Genomic DNA, 21,717 nt, shown 5'->3' on the forward strand with positions numbered 1-21,717 from the left:
ACCCAGGCCGGCCACAGGCAAGGCAAAGCTCTCCCCGCTGTGCTCCGGCTCGGCCTTGTCCCGCTCCCTTGCGCGTCCCCTCCCAGCCAGGTACAGGGAGCCCGAGCCCAGAGCTGGGTCCTGGGCCCGGGCACACGCTCTGGGCGCTGCAGAGCCCGCGGAGGCCGGCCGGGGAGAGGCGGCCGTTTCCTCTCCCCCTCCGAGGGTGGGGCCACCCCCGCCCCTCCTGCTCGGCGCGTGTGCGTGGGGGCGGGCACGGTGTCCCAGGAGGACAGAGTTGGCATTGATGAAAGCCCTTCCCAGCCCTTTGATGCCTCTTTCCCGCCGCCCTGGAGTTCCCCCGCTCTGTGCTCTGTGCCCGCTCGCCGGCCAGCCGTGCTCGCCGCTTGCCACCATGACCCTCTGCCTGGCCCTGCTGCTGCTGCCGGGGGTGCTCGCCCCCGCCGTGCTCACAGGTAAGGGGGCCCGGGCTCCGGCTGGGGCCGGCCACAGGGGCCGAGTGACGGGCCGACTGTGGGATGTGGACTGGGGAGCAGAGTCCCAGGGTTGCCCCCTGGGGGGCCTGGGGTGACCCTCAGACTGGAGTATGCAGATCCAAGGGTAAGGAGGGGCCCGCGGCCCAGGGATGAGGGTGGGGGTCCCGGGGGCCGAACTGAGGCCTCAGGGCTGGTGCCGTCCCTTCCCGCCGGCTTCCAGGTCCGAGTCCCACCCAGGGCACCTTCTGGAGGGAGCGGGGTCCCGGGCCCTCAGCCCCACGGCGGACGCAGGAGGAGACCCCCCTGACTAGATCTGGGGTCCAGTGACAAGAGACTCGGCAGAGGGGCCAGCCGCGCGGAGACCAGGAGAAGGGGTTGGGTCCCAGGGAGTCTGCAAAGGGGCGTCTGGGACCACCTGTGCCTGGGGGCTCTGGGCTTCGGGGTGGGGGCCAGGAGGGAGTGTGACAGGGACAGCAGGGCCACGGAGGGGGCTGCCCTGTCCCCTCTGTGGTGTCAGGAGGCAGACTCAGGCTCCTGGCCCCTGGGAAGTGACGGGAGGTGGGGGACTGGAACAGGGGCGCCTGCATCCCCCTCGCCGCACCCCTGCCCAAGCTCCTCTCGCCTGGTGGTCAGGGCGGCTCGGGGACACCTGCCTGCAGGTCCGCTCCTGTCCCGAAGCAGCCAACTGGCCCCGCCTGAGGCCCCAGGTGACCTGGCAGGCACAGCCGGCTGGGTGGGCGTCCCGAAGTGCCACCTCGTCTGGGGGGGGGGGCGGTGTCTCCCGGATCTCCTGCCTCACCCCTCCTTCCTCCTCTCGTCCTGCACAGGCGGGCAGGCCCCTCCCCTGCAGTCTCTGGGGCTCAGGTGTGCCAGGCCCTCGGGCCGCTGCCCCCCCCCAGCCCGCCGGATGGGGGTCCTGCCCATCGGGGTGGGGTGCCGGGTGGGGGGGCTCAGCGCTCCCCGCTGCTGGCTGCCCGGGCCGCTATGCGGGCTCTGGGGCGGGGAGCAGCCCGGGGCGGGCGGGAGGCCAGGGCGGCATGAAAAGGCCCTTCACGGCCCTCACAAAGGCGCCTGTGAGTTGGGGCGCCCGGCCGCGGGGCCCTGTGGTCGGGCACACGCTAAACAAACTCTGCACCGACAGGCAGGCGGCCGGCGGGGCCGGCAGTGTCCCCGGGCCCCCTCCTGATTCCAGGTCAGTGTCGGAGGCGGGGCGGCACCCAGGCTGCTGCTGGCACAGGCTCCCCCCGCCCGTGGCCTTCCTCCTCTGCGCCCCTCTGCGTCCCAACACTCTCATCCTGCCCCAGGGGTCCCACCGGCTCCCCGCCACGCCCCGCAGCAGGTCACACTGTCTTCCTCTCTGAGGCAAAGAGGAGAAACTGAGTCTCAGAAGAGCATAAGCAAATGCCCTGTGCCTGCCAGCCGCCGGGGGCCCGGGCCGGGCGGCGCTGCCTGAACCCCTGGGTGGCAGGCACAGCTCCGGCAGCTCCGGGGCTGGAGCTGCAGCACAGAGCATGTGCAGGCCCAGGGGGCTACTGCCTGGCTCACACCCGGGGCTGCGGCTTCGAGAGCTCCGGCAGCCAGTTCCCAGCCGGGGACCCCCATTCCCCAGGTCGGGGAGGTGACCCGGGCCCAAGTAGGTCTTCCTGGGTCCGGTGGGGGCTGGACCGAGAGGGGGTTCGGGCCTCTGCCCTTCTGAGCAGGGAGCCCTGGTGCAGCGCCCCGGGCCCAGTCACGTGGCTGCCACCAAGGACTGTGGCAGCAAGGTGTGGGGCCGCAGTGGGCAGGGCGCGTCCCCCAAGGGCCAGCGGCGGGGGATCCCCTGGGCCTCACTAGCTCTGGGAAGGGAGGGGGCCCCGGCTGTCTTGGGGGTCGGGTGGGGTTGCCGTCCGGCTGACCACAGGCCTGAGGCCCACATGCCACCAAGCCCGCTGGCCCCATGCCTCGTGGCTCTCGGTGGCCACCCTGGCCCGTGGCAGCCGCTGGCGCTGAGGGTGCGGGAAGGGGCCTGCTGGCCCCGTCCTGGGGTGCGCGGCCAGCAGTGGGGAGGGGGCTGTGGCTTGCTGTTTACTTGGGACAGTCTGAGCCCTGGACCTCAGGGCTGGCCACGCAGCGGGGCACTAAGCCACGCTCTGTCCAGCCCTCGGGCCACTGCCAGAGGCCAGCGTCCAGAGCCGCCCCGCGCTCAGGGTGCCCATCTCCGTGGGTGGGCTGGCCAGGACCCCTGCGGCACTACTTTCCCAGCCTGCTTTCCCGGCCTCCTCTCCCGATCCACTCCTGCCCTCCCCTGGCCCCCCGTTCCAGAGGCGGGCCCTTGCCCCGTCATTCTCCCTAGGACGGTGACGGGGTCAGTCTGCTCAGACCAGAACACACACGCTGACCCGGGCACCCCATGAAGCCCCCACCCCAGGCTGGGTGTGCCCCTCCCAGAGAAAAGCTCCCAATGACGTGAAGTCCCATCCAGGCCACCGCAGTGCTGAGACTCCTGGAAGGGGTGGGCAGCCCACTCCACTTTGGGCCTGGCCCGAGTGCTCATTTGGGGCAGCCCCAGTCTTCCCGACACCCCCTCCTCCTGTTGGGGAGGCTTCTGGGCCTGAAGGCAAGGGGAGCCCAGACAGAGGGCTTGAGGGCAGTGGATGCAGACCCCAGCTTCCCTGTAGCTCCCAGGGAAGCAGAGAGAGCACATGGTAGGGAGGGGTGGCTGCGGCCCTCGAAGCCTTGGGGGCCCCCACGCCTTGGTTTCTATTCTGGGCAGCCCAGCAGTTTCCTGCCAAGGACAGGTCCGGGTGAAGCCCGCCCCTCTACCAGCTGCCTTGGGCCTCCTATCTGCAAGGAGGGTGTTTGTGAGGGGTGGGCGCCCCCCGACCCCCGGGATCTTTGAAGGAGGAATGGCATGATGTCATGGGCTGCCTGCAGCCTCTGAGCTGTCCTTTCTATTCTGGGGCCCCTGGGTAGTACCCCAAACCCTGCGAGGGCTGAAACGCAGCAGGAACGCCTGAGGCGCTGGTGGAACCCCAGCTGGGTGGGGGCGCCAGCCACTGCGGAGTTTGCATGGACCACAGTCACCCCCACACCTGACTGGCTCTACCCGGGGCACTAGGGGGCCAGGGACTCTGGCTTTCGGAGGGGCCACTCTCCTCCTGGTCTCCTCCGAGCCAGCCCTACCCTGCCTGCCCTCAGTCCCGGGGCTTACGGGGGGCGCTGGTGTCTCTGCCAAGGCACATGGAGCTCTGTGGGGGGCCCAGCTCGGGCCAGTGCTCAGCCGTCCCCTGCTGTCCGCAGAGATCACACACCCTTTGGCTCAGAGCTACTCCCTCCTGTCGATCAGCCGGGTAGGGGCCCGGGGCCCCAGGTCCTCCCCCCGCGCCCTCCCCTGCCCCCGTGGCGGCCTGACCCGCGCATGCCTTGGCCTTGCAGCCGAGGGGCCGCAGGAGCCGGTGCCCACGCTGTGGAACGAGCCCATGGAGCTGCCTTCGGGAGAAGGCCCGGCCGAGAGCACTAGCTATGCCCGCGAGCCCGAGCCCACCGCTGTCGCGGCCCCCAGCGCTGCACCGGCCCCCGAAGACCACGACAGCGCTGGACACCTGGACCCGGGCGCCGGTAAGGGGGCGGGGCACGGAGGGGAAGGCGGGGCAGAGGGCGGTCACCGGGGAGGGCCCGGGCGAATCACTAGTCGGTGTGGGCGGGGCATCAGGGGTAGGGGCGTGGCACGGGGCGGGGCACCGGGAGAGCCCTGGCAAATCAAGTGGTAGGTGGGCGGGGTATCGTGGGAGGGGCGTGGCAGGGGCAGGGCACTGGGGAGGGTTCGGGAGAGTCACAAGGGTGGGCGAGCATCAGGGGGTGGGGGGGAGCGGAGCATGGGGGCGGGGTGGGGCTCGGGGTACCCTGTGATGCGACGGGATTTGGGTACCCTGTGATGGGGCGGGGCCCCGGGTACCCTGTGATGGGGCGGGGCCCGGGTACCCTGCGGTGGGGGGGTCCGGGGGTCCTGGGGACCCTGTGTTGGGGGTGTCCGGGGGTCCCGGGGACCCTGTGGTGGGGCGGGGCCCCTGGTACCCCGTGATGGGGCGGGGCCCGGGTACCCTGCGATGGGGGGTCTGGGGGGGTCCCGGGTACCCTGCGACGGGGCGGGGCCCCGGGTACCCTGTTGTTGGCGCGCGGCTCCAGTGGGGCGGGCGGCCAGGACCGGCCGCGCCCCCAGCCTCTGCCCCCGCCCGCCCCCCGCAGGCTCCCTGGGCCCCGGCGCCATCGCAGCCATCGTCATCGCCGCCCTGCTGGCCACCTGCGTGGTTCTGGCGCTCGTCGTGGTCGCGCTGAGAAAGTTTTCCGCCTCCTGAAGCGAATAAAGGGCCTGTCCCGCGACAGCGCAGCTGAGTCTCCCGTGTGTCCGGGCCGGGGTGGGGCATGTGCACGGGGCAGGGGGCTCTGCCCGGCGCCCACCCCTTTCCGGGGGGGGGGGTGGCGGTGGAGGGGTGCGGACACAGCCGCCGCCGCTCCCTGCCTCTGTGCTGGGCGATCAGGGGTGTGTGGAAAGTGGGGCTCCGTTACTGGACCGGGCGCCGTGTCCCCTTCCAGGTCCCTCCCCCGCCCCCAGCTGGGGCTCAGATGCAAGCAAGAAAGGACTGAGGGGCGCCCCTCCCCAAGGGCCGGAAGCGATGAAAGCCCGTCCAGCCCACCCTCTTCACTTCAATCCCAGGGCCTTTGCGGCGGAGCAAGGGGAACCCCCTGGCCCTGGCTTCCCTTTCTCGGCGCTCCCAGGAGCCTCCCGGCCTTTTAGAGCTCCAGTGGGGCTTTTTTTTTTTTTCTTTTTGGGTCACACCTGGCGATGCACAGGGGTTACTCCTGGCTCTTTACTCAGGAATTACCCCCTGGCGGTGCTCAGGGGACCATATGGGATGCTGGGATTCGAACCTGGGTCGGCCACGTGCAAGGCAAACGCCCTACCCGCTGTGCTATCACTCCAGCCCCTCCAGTGGGGCTTTACACAGAGGCCAAAGCCAGGACAAGGCCCACCGGCCTGGAGTGGAGTGGGGGGCGGGCCCTGGGGGCTCTCCCCCGACTCTCCTGGGCCCCCCAGAGGGGCACCGGTGGCCCCCACACTCTTTCCCCAAACACTTGGTGGGGTCGACGCTTTGGGTTGTCAAAACATGGACGCATGATGCCTAGATGGTGGCCTGTCCCCAGCACAGGTGACCCCTGGGGAAGTTCCCAGCCCCCGCAAAGCTGGGCAGCGGCCAGCCCAGTGCCCCCAGGCCCCAGAGGGCTCGGGACAGGCACACCCGCCGTGGTGCAGGGCCCACTGCAGGGCGTGGCCGCAGATGCCCGAGTCTCCAAGCCCTGGCTGAGCTGGGTGCCCGGCCCAGCTTCTCCTCACCCCCGTCCCGGGCTTCTCACGGGGGCGAGAAGAGTGGCAGAGGGAGTGGGGGGCTGAGGAGGGCTCACATTCAGGTCTGTGGCCCAGGGGGTGCAGCCTGGGCTCCCGCAGGCCTGGGGTCGCCTTCCCTCGGTCCCTCTGTGGTCACCCAAACCTGCTGCAGCCGAGGGGGTCCCTCTTCTGCTTCCTCAGCCCCTCCCCGAGGGCTGTGTGGCCCCCACAGACCCTGACGGGGCTCTGTCCCCCTGCCCAGAACCCCCACGCCATTCCGGGCACCCGGGGCAACGGAGAAAGGAGCCCACTGCCCTGTTTTATACATGATGCTTCTTTTAATGCAGCCAACGACGAGGTTTGCTTTTCCCGGACCCATGCCCCATCCCGGATGCAGGAGCCGTCACCCCTCACGGCCCCTGGGCTCCCGCAGAGGCCAGAGCACACAGGTGACATGCGGCTCGTCAGCCCGAGGAGGACCACGGGACTGCGGTCACAGGCCCGGTCTGGGCGGCCTGTCTGCCCTCCCGGCGGGTCCAGGGGCTTCGGGGCACAGAGGGATGCGTGCAGGGGGCAGGCGAGGCACCTCGGCGCCCACCCGCAGCCTCACCCTGGGCGTGGGGCGCCCGCGGCATGCCGGCACCGTCACCCTCCGGGGGACAGGAGGGCTCTTCCCAGGGGCCAGGAGCAGAGGCGGCCGGGACACACGACACAGTGGGCCCGTCGGTCCCGGGGCCTCCCCTGCCGGCCAGGCCCTGCCCGCTGGGTCACTGTCGGCTCCGGCTTCCCAGCTTCCGGCGCTCCTTATTCTGGCTGCGCTGAGGGTCGTCCATCTTGTGGACCCGGAAACACTCCTTGAGGTTCTGGGACCGGATCTTGGGGTTCAGGATCTCCTCGGTCATGGAACTGGGGAACCAGCCTCGCTCCTGGTCATGCAGGCGCTCCCCAAAGATCCAGCCTGTGTGGGGTGGAGCTGGGGGTCAGGAGTTCCCTCTGGGGGGTGGTGGGGGGCAGGGGGCCCGCCCACTCCCAGCCTGGCCTGGTCCCCCACTCTGAAGTGGGGCATGTGCCCAGGACTAGGACAAACCCAGCCCAGGCTTGCGCTGCGGGGGGAGCCTCTCCCCGAGACCCCCCACAAGCCTGGCCCACCAGGAGAGGTGACCCCATCCATGTCAGCGCCCCACCCCACAAAGGGACGGCCCCACAAGGCCTGGAGGGGGACCTAAGGGAGGGGCTGCACTTTGGGGGGGCTCTGACATGAGGGAGCTTCCTAGGGGGCGCCGAGCCCCGTTGGGCCGGGCAGCAGCAGAGACTTGAGCTGGGGGTCAGGGGCAGGCAGGCCGAGGCTGCGCCTGCACTCCCAGGGGCTGCACAGGATGTGCCCTGGCCGTTCCGAGGAAGGCGGGGGTCGGGCGGGGGTCCCCGCTCACCGTCCTCCGTCTTCTCCAGGATGTTGAGGATGTCGGCCAGCTCCAGGCTCAGCTCGTCCGGCTGCTGGGACACGTACGGGTGCACGCACTGGACCTGTGGGCAGTCTGGCGGGGCCCAGCCTTGTCAGCAGGGTCCCGGGGAACTGAGCCCCCACCCCCTCGCCACGGGGGGGGGGCCCGCCACTGAGAACAGGCCGCCTCTTCTTCATCTAGCTTCAGCCCTCACCCGCCCTCACCTCCTCCTCTCACCTGCCTCCCTCACCTCTCCCTCGCCCGCCTCGCCGGGCCCCTTACCCAGAAGCCTGGACGTGAAGGAGACGAACTTGGTCCTCCGGTTGGGGGCCAGCGAGGTCATCCACCGCTTCATCTCACTCCTGGCCCGGGGGAGAGACCACACGCCTCACGCACAGAGCCCGGGGTGCCGGGTGGCACGCGGGGGCCCTGTCTGATGTCCCCCGTGTTGAAGTCAGCAGGGGGATGCGCCCTCGAGACACCCCAAAGCTCACCCACAATGAAGCCCTGGGTGGGCTGAGGCCCTGTGGGGACCCACCCCGCAGCCCCTCCCCCGCACTCAGCTTCTCCCACGTGGACCCTCTTGTCCCTCTGGGCGCCAGGACACAGGCCCAGGTGATGGCGGGCGGGGCGAGAGCGCGAGCAGTGGGTGGCACTCACTGGGACGTGGCCTTCAGCATGTAGGTGGCCTCCCTGTCGTCCGCGTTCTCCAGCAGCCGCAGGATGAACACGTTGGCCAGCGTCTGGCCCTGGTCCTCCAGCTCCTCCACGCGCAGCAGGCCCCGCGGCGCCGAGTCGAACACCTGGAACTTGTCCCTGCAGACCAAGGGGGCATGCGGGGACTGTCCCTCCGCGCGGGCCCCTCCCCCGCGGGCACCGGGCCGGGGACCACGCGTCCTAACGCCCCCTCGCCAGGAGGGGAAACTGAGGCTTGGGGGGGTGTTAAATAATCTTGTCCAGGCTGGCCCGGGAGGAAGGGAGGGTGGCCCTCACCCCGGGATCTGGCGGCAGATGAGCAGCAGGTCGTTGAAGAGGAAGAGGTAGATCTCCTGGAAGAGCTTCTTGGTGCGCAGCGTCCGGGACGTCTTGGGGCCCGACATCTGCTGCAGCTCGCCCTGCTTCAGCAGCCAGCGCGAGTGCGAGATGATGGGCACCGACTGCGGGGAGGGGCTGCTCAGGGCTCGGCCACGCCCCCGGCCCGCTGCCCCGCCCCCGGCCCGCTGCCCCGCCCCACCCAGCCCGCCCCTCCGCCCTTCCCGGGGGCGGGGCTGCCTCCTGCCATCTCAGGCTGGGACACGCACGTGTGGGATTCCTGAGTTGCGAGCACATGTATGTCTGCTCTGCCTAGATCACGTGCCTGCATGCACATGTTTGGTGTACGTACATGTGCTGTGTACACACGTCTGTTCAGTATGCATCATATGTTTGTGTGCAGGTATGTTTAGTGTGCCCACGGGTGTTGTCTGTACATGTGAGTCTGTTCTGCATACATGTGGCTCTGCATGCGTGTTTAGTGTGTATGTGTTCAGTGTCTGTGCACTGTGAGTCTGCTCTGCATACATGTCTGGGCATGTGTGCTTAGTGAATCTGCACAAGGCTCTATGTGTATCACGTGTCTGAGCTGTTTAGTGTGCACGTGTCTGCACACATATATGCTTGATGCCTATTGCATGCCTGTGTGCTGTGACTGCACCACATACGCCGTTGTCTGCGCTGTGTCTGTTCTGTGACTGCACACTTTCTCTCCATGCATATCACGTGTGTTTAGCATGTGGGTCTGGACACAGGCCCTGCAGCAAGAATCAAAGTGGCCAGGTTCATGGTGGGGAAGTGAGCACCAGGTCAGGGGCGAGAGGTCATGGGTGAGAGGTCAAGGGTGAAGGTCCCTCTCGTGGTCACATGTACATCTGGGAGTGGGGCTTGCTCCTGATCCTGGCTCGACAATCCTCCGGGCCCCTGGTGTGTCTCTGAACCCGGCCCCAGGGCCTCAGGGCTCCTGTGACAGTCTGGGAGAAGGCTGGGGACGTCCATCCTAGTCTCTGGACGCTCCTGACCCGCTGGCCCAGGGCACTGAGCCCTCCGGAGCAGGTGCTCACCTTGATCTTGAACTCCATCTTCTTCTGGATGCTGACCATCTGCTCCGTGCGGCTCATCTTCCGGACGCCCTCGTTGCAGGCTTTCACCACCTGGACAAGCCGGAGGGCGCGTCAGGGCCGCCCACCTCCTCTGCCCACGCTGGCCCTGGGGGCTGCGGCCCAAGCTGGAGGCCCTTCCCCACACCTCTGGGCTGAGGGCTGGGCTGTGGCCTCTGGCAAGGGCAGCGCCCACTCTGCCCAAGCCCCAGGCATCGGTGCCACCTCTGACAGACACATCACTGGTCATCTGTCAAAGGATGAGCCAGACCCCCAGGCTTCAGATGGCTGAGGTTGGGGGGATGCGGGGAGATGGGGGGGCTTCCCCTCCCCCATCCACCATCCCAACACTTTGGTCTAGAGCCAGAGACCTTTCTGGATCACATAAGCCAATGTTAGAATAAACCGGCACTCTCCCCAGGCCCTCACCTCCCAGCGCCCAGCGGCAGGCGCCGTAGGGAGCATGGCCAGAAAGGGGGGGCAAAGGGCCTGGGGGGCACTCGCGCAGGAGGGCGCTCACCAGCTCCAGCTCCTTGTGGGCGTCCAGGGCGGTGGCCTCCCGCTCCGAGCGCTCCTCCACTCGCTTCAGGATGTTCTGCGCATGCGGAGAGAGAGCGTGACGCGCTGGGCCGCAGCCCGGCGTGGGGCCTCGCAGCTGGGCCGGGAGCGGCCAGCGTGGGCCGCGGAGTCAGCCCCGGGGGAGGCCGAGCACAGGTGCGGCTGTGGAAGGGGGCCCTCGGCTGGAACCCCCTCCCCCGCTTTCCTCCAGGGCTGCAGCCAGTGACCCCGAACTCTGTTTGCTTGATCTTGCGGATGCAGGTGTCTCTCTTCCCCAGGGGTTCGCTTTAAAAACACCTGTTTTTGGTGGGGAGGAGGGCCACACCCGCCGTGCTCAGGGCTGACTCCAGGGTCTGTGCTCCAGGGATCATTCCTGGCAGCTCGGGGGCTCTCTGGGGTGCTGGCGCTCAAACCCAGGTCAGCACAGGCAAGGCAAGTGCCGTCCCCCTGCTGTACCATCGCTCCAGTCCCAATTGCCCACTTTTTGTGACTTAACATAAAGTGATGCTCAGTCTGCCTATAAACGACTTTTTAAATTTTTGCAGTGCCTAGAGGAACCTGGGCCAGGAGGTGCCGGGTGCCGAGCTCCATCCCGGGTCCCAAGAGGGCAGTCTGTTGTGGCCCCACTGCCCGAACCCTGTCCTGAGACTGGGCGAGCACTCTGCATGCTGTGCTGTCCCTGCCGCACTGGCCCCAAGCTCTGGCACTGGAGCCATCGGCTTCGCCTCTTTCCGGAGCTCCGCGGGGTGCGCCCACCCCAGCCCTGCTCCGTCTCTGAGCCCCCCTGCCTGACACTGCACCCTATGTGGGAGTCCCCAAACCTGTCATTTAACTCGCCCCATTCCTAGCCACACCCCCGGTGTAGGTCCCACCTCTGTGAATAAAATGCTCATCCTAGGGGTCTCCTTTCAGTATGCTGACCGGAAGTGGAAACACCGCCCACCTGGGGAACCCCGCGCTCTCCCAAGGCTCCGGGACCCTCTAAGCCACTGTCCCGGGCCTCCTAACCAGACCGTCTCCATCTCCGTCCACGTGGCGGCGCTGTGAGCTCTCAGATCCGCCTGTGCCCCCTCCGGGGCAGCGCCCCCGGGCCGGGACTGTGCATCCCACCCCGGCTTCTACACAGACCGTGGCTTTCGCCGCCGTGTCCACGCGTACCCGCTCCTGGTACCCGGGTCTCAAGAAACAGCCACGTTTCTTGAGAGCCTCGGCTCCCCACCCCAGAATGTGTGCCTGGCACACGGTGGGAGCAAAATTAGGATTTGTGGAACAAACGGGCTTCCGGAAAGCCGGCAGAGACCAGTGGACTACAGGGCCGGTGCAGAGGGACTTAGGGGCGCAGAACAGGTGGCGGTGGGCGGGGCCCAGAGGCGAGAGAGGCGGGCCCCAAGCCTGGTGGGCGTGGTTCAAAGGCGGGCGGGCGGGGCCCAAAGTGAAAGGGGCGGCCCCATAGGCTGGGGGGCGTGGTTCAAGGATGGGTGGGGGGGCCAAAGCGAAAGGGGCGGCCCCAAAGGCTGGAGGGCGTGGTTCAAAGGCGGGTGAGTGGGGCCCAAAGGCAGGCAAAGTTCTCCAAGGTGGGAGACACCGGATGGGTGGGGACTCGAGGCATATGGGCGTGTCGCGGGCGTGGCCTCACGACGATGGGCGGGGCCTACCTGCACCAGCAGCTTGAGGCGCGTGATCCTCTGGAAAGGCAAGATGAGGAAGGAGGAGAGGGGCAGCCCCTTGCACTTGGGGTCAAGCTCCAGCTGCGTGATCAGCTCCCGGAATGCTGCCTTCTCCTGGCTGGGGACAAAGACCCCAGAGTAGGTGTCTGACTCCTCAGCTTTTGCTCCTGAACCTGGAGCCTCCTGGGAGCCAGACAGCCCACCGGCACAGGGAAAGTGCATCCGTTTATTGATGTGCGTTTTCTAACGGCAAAGAAACGGTTCAGGATCAGGTCAACTAACAAGAGTGACTCCGTGAAGAAGGAGCCAAGCGCGCTCCGTGTGGGAGGGCAGGAGTCTCTGTATGGCCGAGACTAGGAATCAGTCGCACACTGCGCTCATTTGCCCAGCGGGAAACCGTGTGGGGTGAGCCCCATGGGGACAAGGACAGACGGCAGGGGGCTGCAGACAGCTGCGGTGACTCGCGCTCTCAGCCGGCATGTCACCCTGAGGGTCCCTGCCTTCTCCGCAGGCCTGACAGCGCTGGTGCTGCGACATCTCCACCTCCCTCTCCTGTGCTCGGCACAGTGTCCCAATGGGCTCCGTCTAGAATTTTTCTTTGTTGTTGATTTGTTTGTTTGTTTTTGGGCCACACCCCGCAATGCCCAGGACTTACTTCTGGCTCTGAACTCAGGAATTGCTCCTGACGGTGCCTAGGGGGACTCTGGAATATCAGGGATGGATCCCAAGTTGGCCACGTTCAAGGCAAATACTTGGCCCACTGTGCTCTCGCTCCAGCCCCCTCGGTCCAGAAGTTTGGTGTTTTCTCTTCTTTTTTTTTTTGGGGGGGGGGGCACACCTGGTGATGCTCAGGGACAACTCCTGGCTCTGTGCTCAGGAATCACTCCTGGTGGTTTGTGGATCGTATGGTGTGCTGGGGTTCGAACTTGGGTTAGCTGCATACGAGGCAACCTAATCCAAGTGCCGACTTGATGGACTGTCTCTCCATCCAGAATTTTCAAGCCAGGGGCTTAGACTGCCCCGAGAGGCGGGGAGCACAGGGAACCCGGCTGTTTCCTGCAGAAGATGACGCTTCCCAGAGTGAAAATCCAGCTGGCCCCAAGCCCCAGGGGAGTAGCGGCTGAGTCAGGGACCCTGTCACAGCCGGTCCTGGGCCGTGGGCACGAGTGGTCCTCTTGGCCTCTTTTTTTTTTTTTAAATCTTTTGGAATTTTGCCCAGCCCAGTGGGGCTGCAGAGGGCTCCTGGGCCCGGGCTGGTGTTGAGAGGTCGGGCTGGAATGTGCTTAGAGGGGCGAGGGCGTGGGCTGGCTGTGGGCGGCGGGGCCCACACACTCACAGCAGCTGCTTGTAGGTCCTCTCCTGGTACGTCTGGTTGCTGACGTAGGTGATGTACACGGAGAAGTGGTTGGCTGCATACCGGTACACGATGTCGCACACATCGGAGATGACGATGCTCTCCTCCATGCGCCGCTCCAGCTCCAGCAGAAACCTGTGGGAGGGGCACGGGAGTGTGGGTGGGGGGTGGTGCACAAGGAACCCCCGGAGCAGCCAGGGAACCCGGGGGTGGGGGAGCCGTTGGTCCCATCAGGAATTTTGTGCTCAGTTTCTTTTGCAGGGAGGTTACAAGCAGTGGCCAGGGATGGGGGCCCTGTTGACATTTGGCCAACCAAGCTGATGGCTCAGACTTGACAATACTCAGGGCAGCACCGCTAGGAGTAATTCCTGAGTGCATGAGCAGGTGTGACCCAAAAAGCCCCCCACCCCGCCAAAAAAAAAAGACAATACTCAGAGCCTGGGAAGCACTCCAGGCCATGCTGCTTGGTTTACCTACTTATTTGCTTTATGGTTTTTGGGCCACACCCAAAAACTCCTGACTCTGTGCTCAGGAATTACTCCTGGCAGTGCTTAGGGGACCATATGGAATGCCGGGGATCGAACCTGGGCTGGCCGTGTGCGAGGCAAACACCTTACCTGCTATACTATTACTCTGGCCCCACTACTTATTTCTAGTTAGTTGTGGAACATTCCAGAAAAGCTAGGTTAGTTGGCCACCTATTTTAGCTGTGCCCAGACAAGGATGGGGTAGGCGTCCAGGGGGTGGGGTTCCAGGGAACTGTGGGCGGGGCTCCTGTAGGCGGGGCTCTTGGGCGAGACTTCAGGAGCTGGGGTGGGGTTCCATGGGCGGGGCTCCAGGGATCTGGGGGTGGGGCTCCAGGGGCTGGGGGCGGGGCTCCAGGGATCTGGGGGCGAGGCCCCGGGGGTATGTTTCAGGAACCTGGGGGTGAGGCTCTGGGGAGGGGTTCCAGGGGCTGGGCGGGGCTCCCAGGGCTAGGGGCGGGGCCGAGGCGGGGCTTCAGGGGACCTGGGGCGGGGCTTCCTGGGCAGTCCCCAGCCGGACAGGGTGGTTGTCCAGTGCTCACCGCTCGCTGACAGCCATGACGTCCAGCACGTTGGAGAAGAGAATGTGCGCCTCTGCCGGGTGCAGGACCTTCTTCAGCCGCTCGTTGTCCACGAAGTGGGACACTAGCAGGTTCAGGCTCTTGTAGTAGGAAGCCTCCGAGGTGACCAGCTCAAACATGGCCTGCAGCAGGGACAGCAGAGAAGACGAAGCGTCATCGTCGGGGACACACCAGCCAGCCAGCCAGGGAGGGGTGCGGAGGGCCTGCGCCAGGGTGAGGAGCTCGCAGCGGACACCTCTGTGGGAATGGGACCCTGTCCACCGCCCCCCGCCAGGAGACAGGTACAGACCGGGGCTGCCATGCCCAGGGCCCCACTGCCACCAGGGCGCCTGGGTCTCTGCTTCCTGGAGAGTGGAGGGTGGGCCGCAGGCCACCGGGTCAGCTCCTAAGCGGCAGGCGTGAATGCGCTTTCTGCAGAGCTGGGGATCCAACCCAAGGCCTCCCCTCTGCGACGGGCACTTTGCTTCTGAGCCACAACCCAGTCCTCACTCTTAGTTTCACCCTTCATTTATTTATTTATTTTGCTTTTTGGGTCACACCCGGTGATGCACAGGGGTCACTCCTGGCTCTGCACTCAGGAATTACCCCTGGCAATGCTCAGGGGACCATATGGGATGCTGGGAATCGAACCCGGATCAGCCACGTGCAAGGCAAACGCCCTCCCTGCGGTGCTATCGCTCCAGCCCTTATTTTCAATCGTTAAATTGAAGACATAAAAATGGAATGTACAGGGGCCTACGTGATAGCACCGTGGGTAAGGCATTTGCCATGCACACTGCCAACCTGGGTTCGATCTCGGGCATCCCATATGCTCCTCAGGAATGACTCAGGAGTGACTGCTGAGTGCAGGGGCAGGAGTAAGCCCTGGGCATTGCTGGGTGGGTAACCCCCAAACTAATTAAAAATTGTATACATATTCCTCTCATGATCGGATTTTCTTTTCTTTTTCTTTTTATTGAATGGGGGGCCGGGGGCCACACTTGGCAATGCCCAGGCCTCAGCCGCATGTAAGTGCCTTAACCCCGGCACTGTCACCGGCTCCTTATGGCCCAGTTTTCTCATGCGATCATCAAAGCCATTTTTATTCTGAAAGAGAGAAACCTCAAGGCTTGGATGCTGTGCTTGCGACCTGATCACACGGGTACAAGGAGCAAAACACCTGAGGTGGTTCTGGCCCACTCACCTCCCGCCCTGCCCTAACTAAGCAAACGCACCCCACCTGAGACTGCCCCGGAGCTGCCTTGCCTGCTGCTTCCTCCATGCAGCCTGGAGGGTCCTGCCACGGGCGGCCAGCGGAAGGGGCAGTGTGGTGGTGTGAATCGAGCCCCCGTGCCCGAGGCTGGCTGCTGCCCTCACCCCTGGCAACGCGCCCTCTTTGCAAAATGTGCGCCTGCAGATGGACTCAGAGAGCTCGGAACCCCCGGAGGGGCTGGAGACATCGGGGAGGGCGTTTACCTTGCACGCGGCCGGCCTGGGCTCAATCCCCGGCACCCCACATGGTCCCCTGAGCCTGCCAGGAGTGATCCCTGAGTGCAGAGCCAGGAGTCAGCCCCGAGTATGCCAGGGGTGGCCCCCAAACAAACAAAATGCTTAACAAAACAAATTAAAAAACAAACAAACACATGACTCCATACACAGCCAAGACTCGGGGGACTGAGCGGTGGTGGGGCCCCGCTCTGTGGCTGCGTGCACCACCGTGCTGGGTACACTTTCTGTGGCTGGTTGCTAGCTACTGACACGTTCTCTCACCCGGCCTCTTGCTCTGCACGTGCGCTCTTGGACACACATGTGCAAGTCCAGCAGGTGGCCTGTGCTGGGAGCTCGGGAGGTGGAGGCCGTGCCTCTGAGCCCCCCGGAGTCAAAGACTCTCTCGTTCCCTGGAGTTTTCCGCCGGGTCTCACTGGGCTGAATTCCCACACAGCGCTTCGGGCGTCTCTCCGACTCAGTCTCCCCCCAGCACATGGAGCAGTGTGGGGCCAACAGGGGACAGTGTGTGGGGCTCCCCAGGGCAGCCAGGGGAACGGCCCCTGCACCCCCTGGCTGCTTCCAGAGCCCCCCGCAGCGACCCCTCACACGGGCCCTCCGGGTGGTGACGGGGAGGCCCGCACTGGCCCGAGGCGTCTCTGCTGTCCCTAAGCCACAGCCCCAGTCAAACCTGCACAGAGTGACCCTGCAGCCCCTCTGCTCCCCAGAGCGTCGCCCTGGAACCCTCACCCCCGACCCCAAGCCCCAAAGCTACACAGAGCGCGCCAGGGCAGCCTCCGGGCTCAGCGGTGGCCCCTTGTTCGGCCCACGTCTGACACCCCCCAGTGTTCCCGAGAAGGAACCCAACGCCTCCTGCCGCTGACTGTGAGTTTCTGAAGAAAACGTCAGGCCCTGACTTGTCTCCAAGCGACCACCTGCGACCCAGGTGGGTGTGTGGCCGAGGGCCAGGCCGGGCCCGAGCCGCTGCCGGGGAGGGTCTGTGCCCGTCTCCCCGAGTGGCACCTGTCGCCCCCACACGCGCTGAAGGGCTGGGCTGGCCGGGCCAGGGCCACCTCTGTTCCCGCTGGGGCAGCGGGCAGCTGGGCAGAGGCGGGTGGGCCTTCCTGCCGGCCTGACTCACGGCCCCTCTCTGCCACACACACCCCCCCCCCCCCCCCCGGGAGCGGCCGTGAGTCACCGGAGCCCAGCGCCTGGGGCCTGTCGGCTCGTCTGCGTCAAACCGTTGGCCACATCCATGTGGGTGTCTCCTCCCTACCGACACCCTGTTAGTCAGTCTTGGCGGGGCTGAGGGTCGAGGCCCTTCCGGCCTCACTCCTGCCTCCCTCTCACTCACTCATTCTTGCACTCATTCTTTCCCTCACTCACATTCCTTCACTCATTCCTCCTTTCACGGGTGAGTGAATGAATAATTGAGTGAGTGGAGAAACCTTCATTCGCTCTCTATTTCACTCATGCTCCTTCAGTCACATTCCTTCATTTTTTTTTTCTTTTTGGGTCATACCCAGTGATGCTCAGGGGTTACTCCTGGCTTTGCACTCAGGAATTACTCCTGGCGGTGCTTGGGGGACCATATGGGATGCCGGGGATCGAACCCGGGTCGGCCGGGTGCAAGGCAAACGCCCTACCCTCTGTGCTATCGCTCCGGCCCTCCTTCATTTTTTTTCATTCACATGCCTTCACTTGTTCATTTTCATTCACATTCCTTCACTTATTCATTCCTTCACTCACTTATTCACGTATTCCTTCACTTCACATTAATTCTTTCACTCACATTTCTCCACTCACTCAATTATTCATTCACTCACCCACTCATTCACTCATTCACTCAGAGTCCTTCATTCACTTACCTACCCCTTCACTTATTCATTCAACTCATTCATTCACATACTCCTTTACTCACTCATTAACTCTCTTTTCCTTCTCTTACTCCCTTCCCATTTGTTCATTCGCTCCCTCCTTCCTCTGTTCACTCGTCCAGTCACTCGTTCATGCATGCACTTGTTTACCCACAGGCACGGACTAGGCACCCCCCAGGGAGTGAGACACCGTTGGCGGCCAGGCAGGTGTGCGGGGCAGCGGAGGGGCAGCTGAGGGGACACTTCGGGCAGGTGAGGGGCATGACGAGCAGCCCGGGAAGGCTGTGCGCTCGGGCGGGAGAGTGTGTGGGTATGTGAGAGTCTGTGTGGGAGTGTAAGACCAGGTAACTAGGTGCATGATGTATATCTGTGTGCAGGTGAGCAGGTATGTGAGCATATGTGAGTCTGTACAAGTGCCTGTGTGTGTGTGCGTGTATGCATGAGTGTGTTGAGTCAGTGTGGGTATGTGTGTGTGTGATAGCACAGCGGTAGGTCAGTCACCTTTCATGCAGCTGACCTCTGTTCGATTCCTCCGCCCCTCTTGGAGAGCCCGGCAAGCTACCGAGAGTATCGAGCCTGCTCGGCAGAGCCTGGCAAGCTACCCGTGCGTATTGGATATGCCAAACACAGTAACAATAAGTCTCACATTGAGAGACGTTACTGGTGTCCGCTCGAACAAATCGATGAACAACGGGATGACAGTGACAGTGATAGATGAATGTGAGCATGAATTTGTGAGTGCATATGTGTGTAAGTGTATGAGCAGACGTGTATCTAAGTGTACAGTGTGTATGAGTGCATGTACATGGAAGTGTATGGTGTATGTGAGTGTATGTGAGTGTTATGTAGTATATCTGTAGTATATCTGTGACTGTACAGTGCGTGTATGAGTGTGGAGTGTTTGTGAGTGTGTGCATGTTATGTTTGTGAGCGTATGTAAGTGTGTGTGTGATATGTGTGACTGGTACAGTGTGTGTATATGAGTGTGGAGTGTTCATGTGTGCGTATGATGTGTGTGAGCGTATATGTGTATGTGATGTGTGTGGCTGTGCAGCACATGCATATGAGTGTGGAGTGTTCGTGAGTGTGTATGCGTGCACATGATGTATGTGAGTGTATGTGAATGCACATGTGAGAGCGAAGGGCGTGAGAATGTCTGAGTGGGCGCACGCGTGTGTAGGGACAGCAGCTCGTGTCCCGGGAGCCCCCTCAGCGCTGCTGGGACCCCGCACGTGGTTCCCGAGGCTGGTCTGCACCGACCGTTCTTCCTGGCTGCTCTCTGCCCTCCGTGGCAAGGGGCCCACTGTCACCTGGGACCCGCAAGGGCCAGCCTGGTACCTGCAGGGGTGTGGGCAGCCGCTGGAGGCAGCTGAGCAAGGGCGCACACGCAGGGGCGCAGCCTTGCGGCCAGTCAGATCTCTGTGAGTGCAGCTGGGCCTCAGTTTCCCTGCACTGGGCTCCTGTCCGCTGTCCGGTGCTGCCATGTGGCCAGAGGCTGCCCCGGCTACCCCCACCCCCTCCCAGGGGGCCCAGGCTGAGAGCTGCCCACTCTGGGGGTGCCAGTGTGGGAGCAGAGGGGAGGTGGGATGAGGCACGTGTGCTCCAATCCCAGACCCGGGCCAGGGGGCTCAGGCGCTTCCCGGGCTGCCTGGCCAGAGCAGCCCTGCCCTCCCCCGACCACCCTAGGTCCATTCGCCCCATCAACAGCATTTCAGGGGGTCCCGGGAGGGCCCGGGAGGGGCCAGCTGCTTCCTGGCCCATCTTCAGTAAGAATCCAGACACTTCCGGTGGCCACTCGAGCCAGTAGCGCGGCCCCACCCCCATCTGTGACCCCGGGTCGACTCCCACCCAGCTCCCGAGCCTGTGGATCCCTGCCCAGACCCCACAGGAAACCCCCCGACCTGGGGCCGGCCTGCACGAGCCCGAGGCTGCCAGGAGCTCAGCACGGGGGTGCCCAGGGTCGGGGGGGCTGGCCTGGGGGGCCTCGGAGAGGAATGGGACAGGCCGGCTCCGTGCTTGGGACACACACTCAGAAAAAAACTCAAAAACAGTGCTCCACGCGATGGGCGGGACCCCCGGATCCGCCCTGTGCCGGCCGACATTTAAGCAGAGAGCCATGTGGGGGACGCTCCTTTGCGGCCCCGCGCGAGATCGACCCCGGAGGCAACTGAACCACTTTGGACACGAGTGGCGCCCCCAAAATGCCTCCAAACTGTGTGCTGGGAGCTTCTGGCCCAGGCGCTGCCGGCAGGGTATGCTCTTTTCTCTCTCAACTTTTTCTGTTTGAACGCAGCGAGGCTATAGCCGGTTTTTAGACTCTACAGGAAGCCCGGGATAGCCGATGGGCGGGACTCCTGGATCCGCCCTGTGCCGGCCGACATTTAAGCAGAGAGCCATGTGGGGACGCTCTCTGCTTAAATATCTTCCAAAAGATATTAGGAAGACCTAATATCTTTTGATTGTTTGATTGTCAGCAACGTGTAAATGTTCCTTTTTGGCAGGGCTTAACGTGGGGGGAAACTCCAAACAATAGTACTCAGTTTTTTGTTAAAGGGTAAAAGATTGTAGCGATAGAATTTTAGGCAGAATTTTCCCTGGACTTTAACGGGTCGGACTTTGGTGGGAAATCCTAACAAGAATAGTAAGTCTTTTGCTGAAATATTGAAGGCCACCAAAGTGGTAGCCATCTCTATAGACTGAACTAAGCCATATCCCCACGCCAGCTGAGAAGAAATATCCTTCTTTCTCGGGAAAAAACGCGGCGTGGCGTTAACCATAGTATGATGTCCATTAAGCTGACACAGACCTGGTGGCGTGGGAATCGGATGCAAGGGAATAAATTATTATGTACTTGGAACATCGGGACGCTGGTGGAACCTTGAGCCGGGGCCGATACCAGCGTATTACTTTTGGTTCCAGAAACTGCTTGCAGACATTATACCAGACTATCAACTAAGCTAGAGCCCCACGCCGGCTGATGACGAGAAATAACCATCTCTTTTGGTTTGTTTCCCTTTGTCAGGCAGCGTGGTGATTACTAAACAGGCGTGATCTCGGTGGCGCGGGACGAGGGGGGAAAAAAATAGAAAAGTTATGTAACAAACAGCGGGACTTAATATCTCTACATTCTCAGCAATGGAGAGCCATCAAATGCTTCCTTGACAGTGGGACTGTCTTCTCTTTTTTGGGGGGAAACCCTAGCAACAATAGTGAATTATGTGTTGAAACATGGACTGTAACCAAGATAAAGCGTAAACGAAGTGAAACTTATCACTTACAAGGGCGGGGACTGGGGGGGTGGGAGGGGGCGGGAGGTATAATGGGGTGGTTGGTGATGGAATATGGGCACGGGTGAAGGGAAGGGTGTTTGAGTACTGTATAACTGACATAATCATGAGAACTTTGTAACCCTCCACATGGTGATTCAATAAATTTAAATTTAAAAAAAAAAAACAGTGCTCCACGGTCCTGGGAGGGGGGGGTCACTCCTCGAATTCTCGGCCAGTGGACCAGATGGCCCAGCGAGGCAGCTGAGGGTGTGGAGTGGCATGGACGCTGCATGTCACCCTGGCGGGGCTCACGGGGCCCGGTGGTGCCAGCGATGGGGCAGGTTGGCAGCACGCCAGGCCGGCACCGCCACCCTGCACCGTCTCTCCGCCCCCAAAGACGCGGCTTCTCCATCGGTGATGCACTCGCCCCGACTTGTGTCACGTTCTAATTTTAAAATCGTTTTGCCGGGTCCAGCTCCACAACTGGTCGCCCAGAGAACACGACGCCCCTGAACCTCCCCGGGCAGACGGGTCCAGGCTGCGAACTCTGGGGCCTCCTTGGGGTGGGGGCGGGCAGATGAGCCCTGCCTGGAGGCACAGCAGCCCCCCACCACCCCCGCCACCCAGCCCACAGATGAACCTCAAGTTCTTCCAGAACTGTAGCGCTTGGACCGCACGTGGCTGCAGGATAGCATTGCTGTCGTTTCTCCCTGGTTGCAGGAGCTTAGGTTTTTATTGGGTTGCACCCATCACAGTGCTCCCGAGGCACTCCCATTCCTCTGTGTTTATCTGCAACTCTTCTCTGTGCTCTGCGTCCCCAACCGTTAGTCACCTTCATCCCCAAAGCAGTACCTGTGACTTGTAAAGTCAAATTCCTCCAAAATCTCTGATTTTGTGCTTGTAAGGGCTGGAGCGATAGCACAGCGAGTAGGGCGTCTGCCTTGCATGCGGCCGACCTGGGTTCGATTCCTCCGCCCCTCTCGGAGAGCTTGGGAAGCTACCAAGAGTATC

General features: G+C 63.5%; 2 protein-coding genes across 2 annotated transcripts in view; one reads left to right on the top strand and one right to left on the bottom strand.

The window, feature by feature from the left end:
- The first annotated feature begins 322 nt into the window (after positions 1–322).
- Positions 323–4,835, top strand: SNORC (secondary ossification center associated regulator of chondrocyte maturation). Its single transcript, XM_055123497.1, has 3 exons — positions 323–455; positions 3,891–4,073; positions 4,701–4,835. Exons 1-3 carry the CDS (start codon positions 395–397, stop codon positions 4,808–4,810), a joined length of 354 nt encoding a protein of 117 aa, XP_054979472.1. The 5' UTR covers positions 323–394; the 3' UTR covers positions 4,811–4,835.
- Positions 4,836–6,152: 1,317 nt separating this feature from the next.
- LOC101557259 (ephexin-1) overlaps positions 6,153–21,717 on the bottom strand; it is a 34,087-nt gene continuing 18,522 nt past the window's right edge. Inside the window, exons 4-13 of the mRNA XM_055122425.1 lie at positions 14,058–14,218; positions 12,974–13,126; positions 11,626–11,755; positions 9,933–10,007; positions 9,377–9,466; positions 8,274–8,437; positions 7,941–8,096; positions 7,563–7,642; positions 7,269–7,373; positions 6,153–6,796 (exon numbers count right to left, since the gene is read on the bottom strand). Coding sequence (XP_054978400.1) covers positions 6,606–6,796; positions 7,269–7,373; positions 7,563–7,642; positions 7,941–8,096; positions 8,274–8,437; positions 9,377–9,466; positions 9,933–10,007; positions 11,626–11,755; positions 12,974–13,126; positions 14,058–14,218 — 1,305 coding nt within the window. The 3' untranslated portion in view covers positions 6,153–6,605. The remainder of the gene's footprint in view (positions 6,797–7,268; positions 7,374–7,562; positions 7,643–7,940; positions 8,097–8,273; positions 8,438–9,376; positions 9,467–9,932; positions 10,008–11,625; positions 11,756–12,973; positions 13,127–14,057; positions 14,219–21,717) is intronic.

This window comes from Sorex araneus, chromosome X (assembly GCF_027595985.1).
Source record: "Sorex araneus isolate mSorAra2 chromosome X, mSorAra2.pri, whole genome shotgun sequence".
NCBI classification, from domain to species: domain Eukaryota; kingdom Metazoa; phylum Chordata; class Mammalia; order Eulipotyphla; family Soricidae; genus Sorex; species Sorex araneus.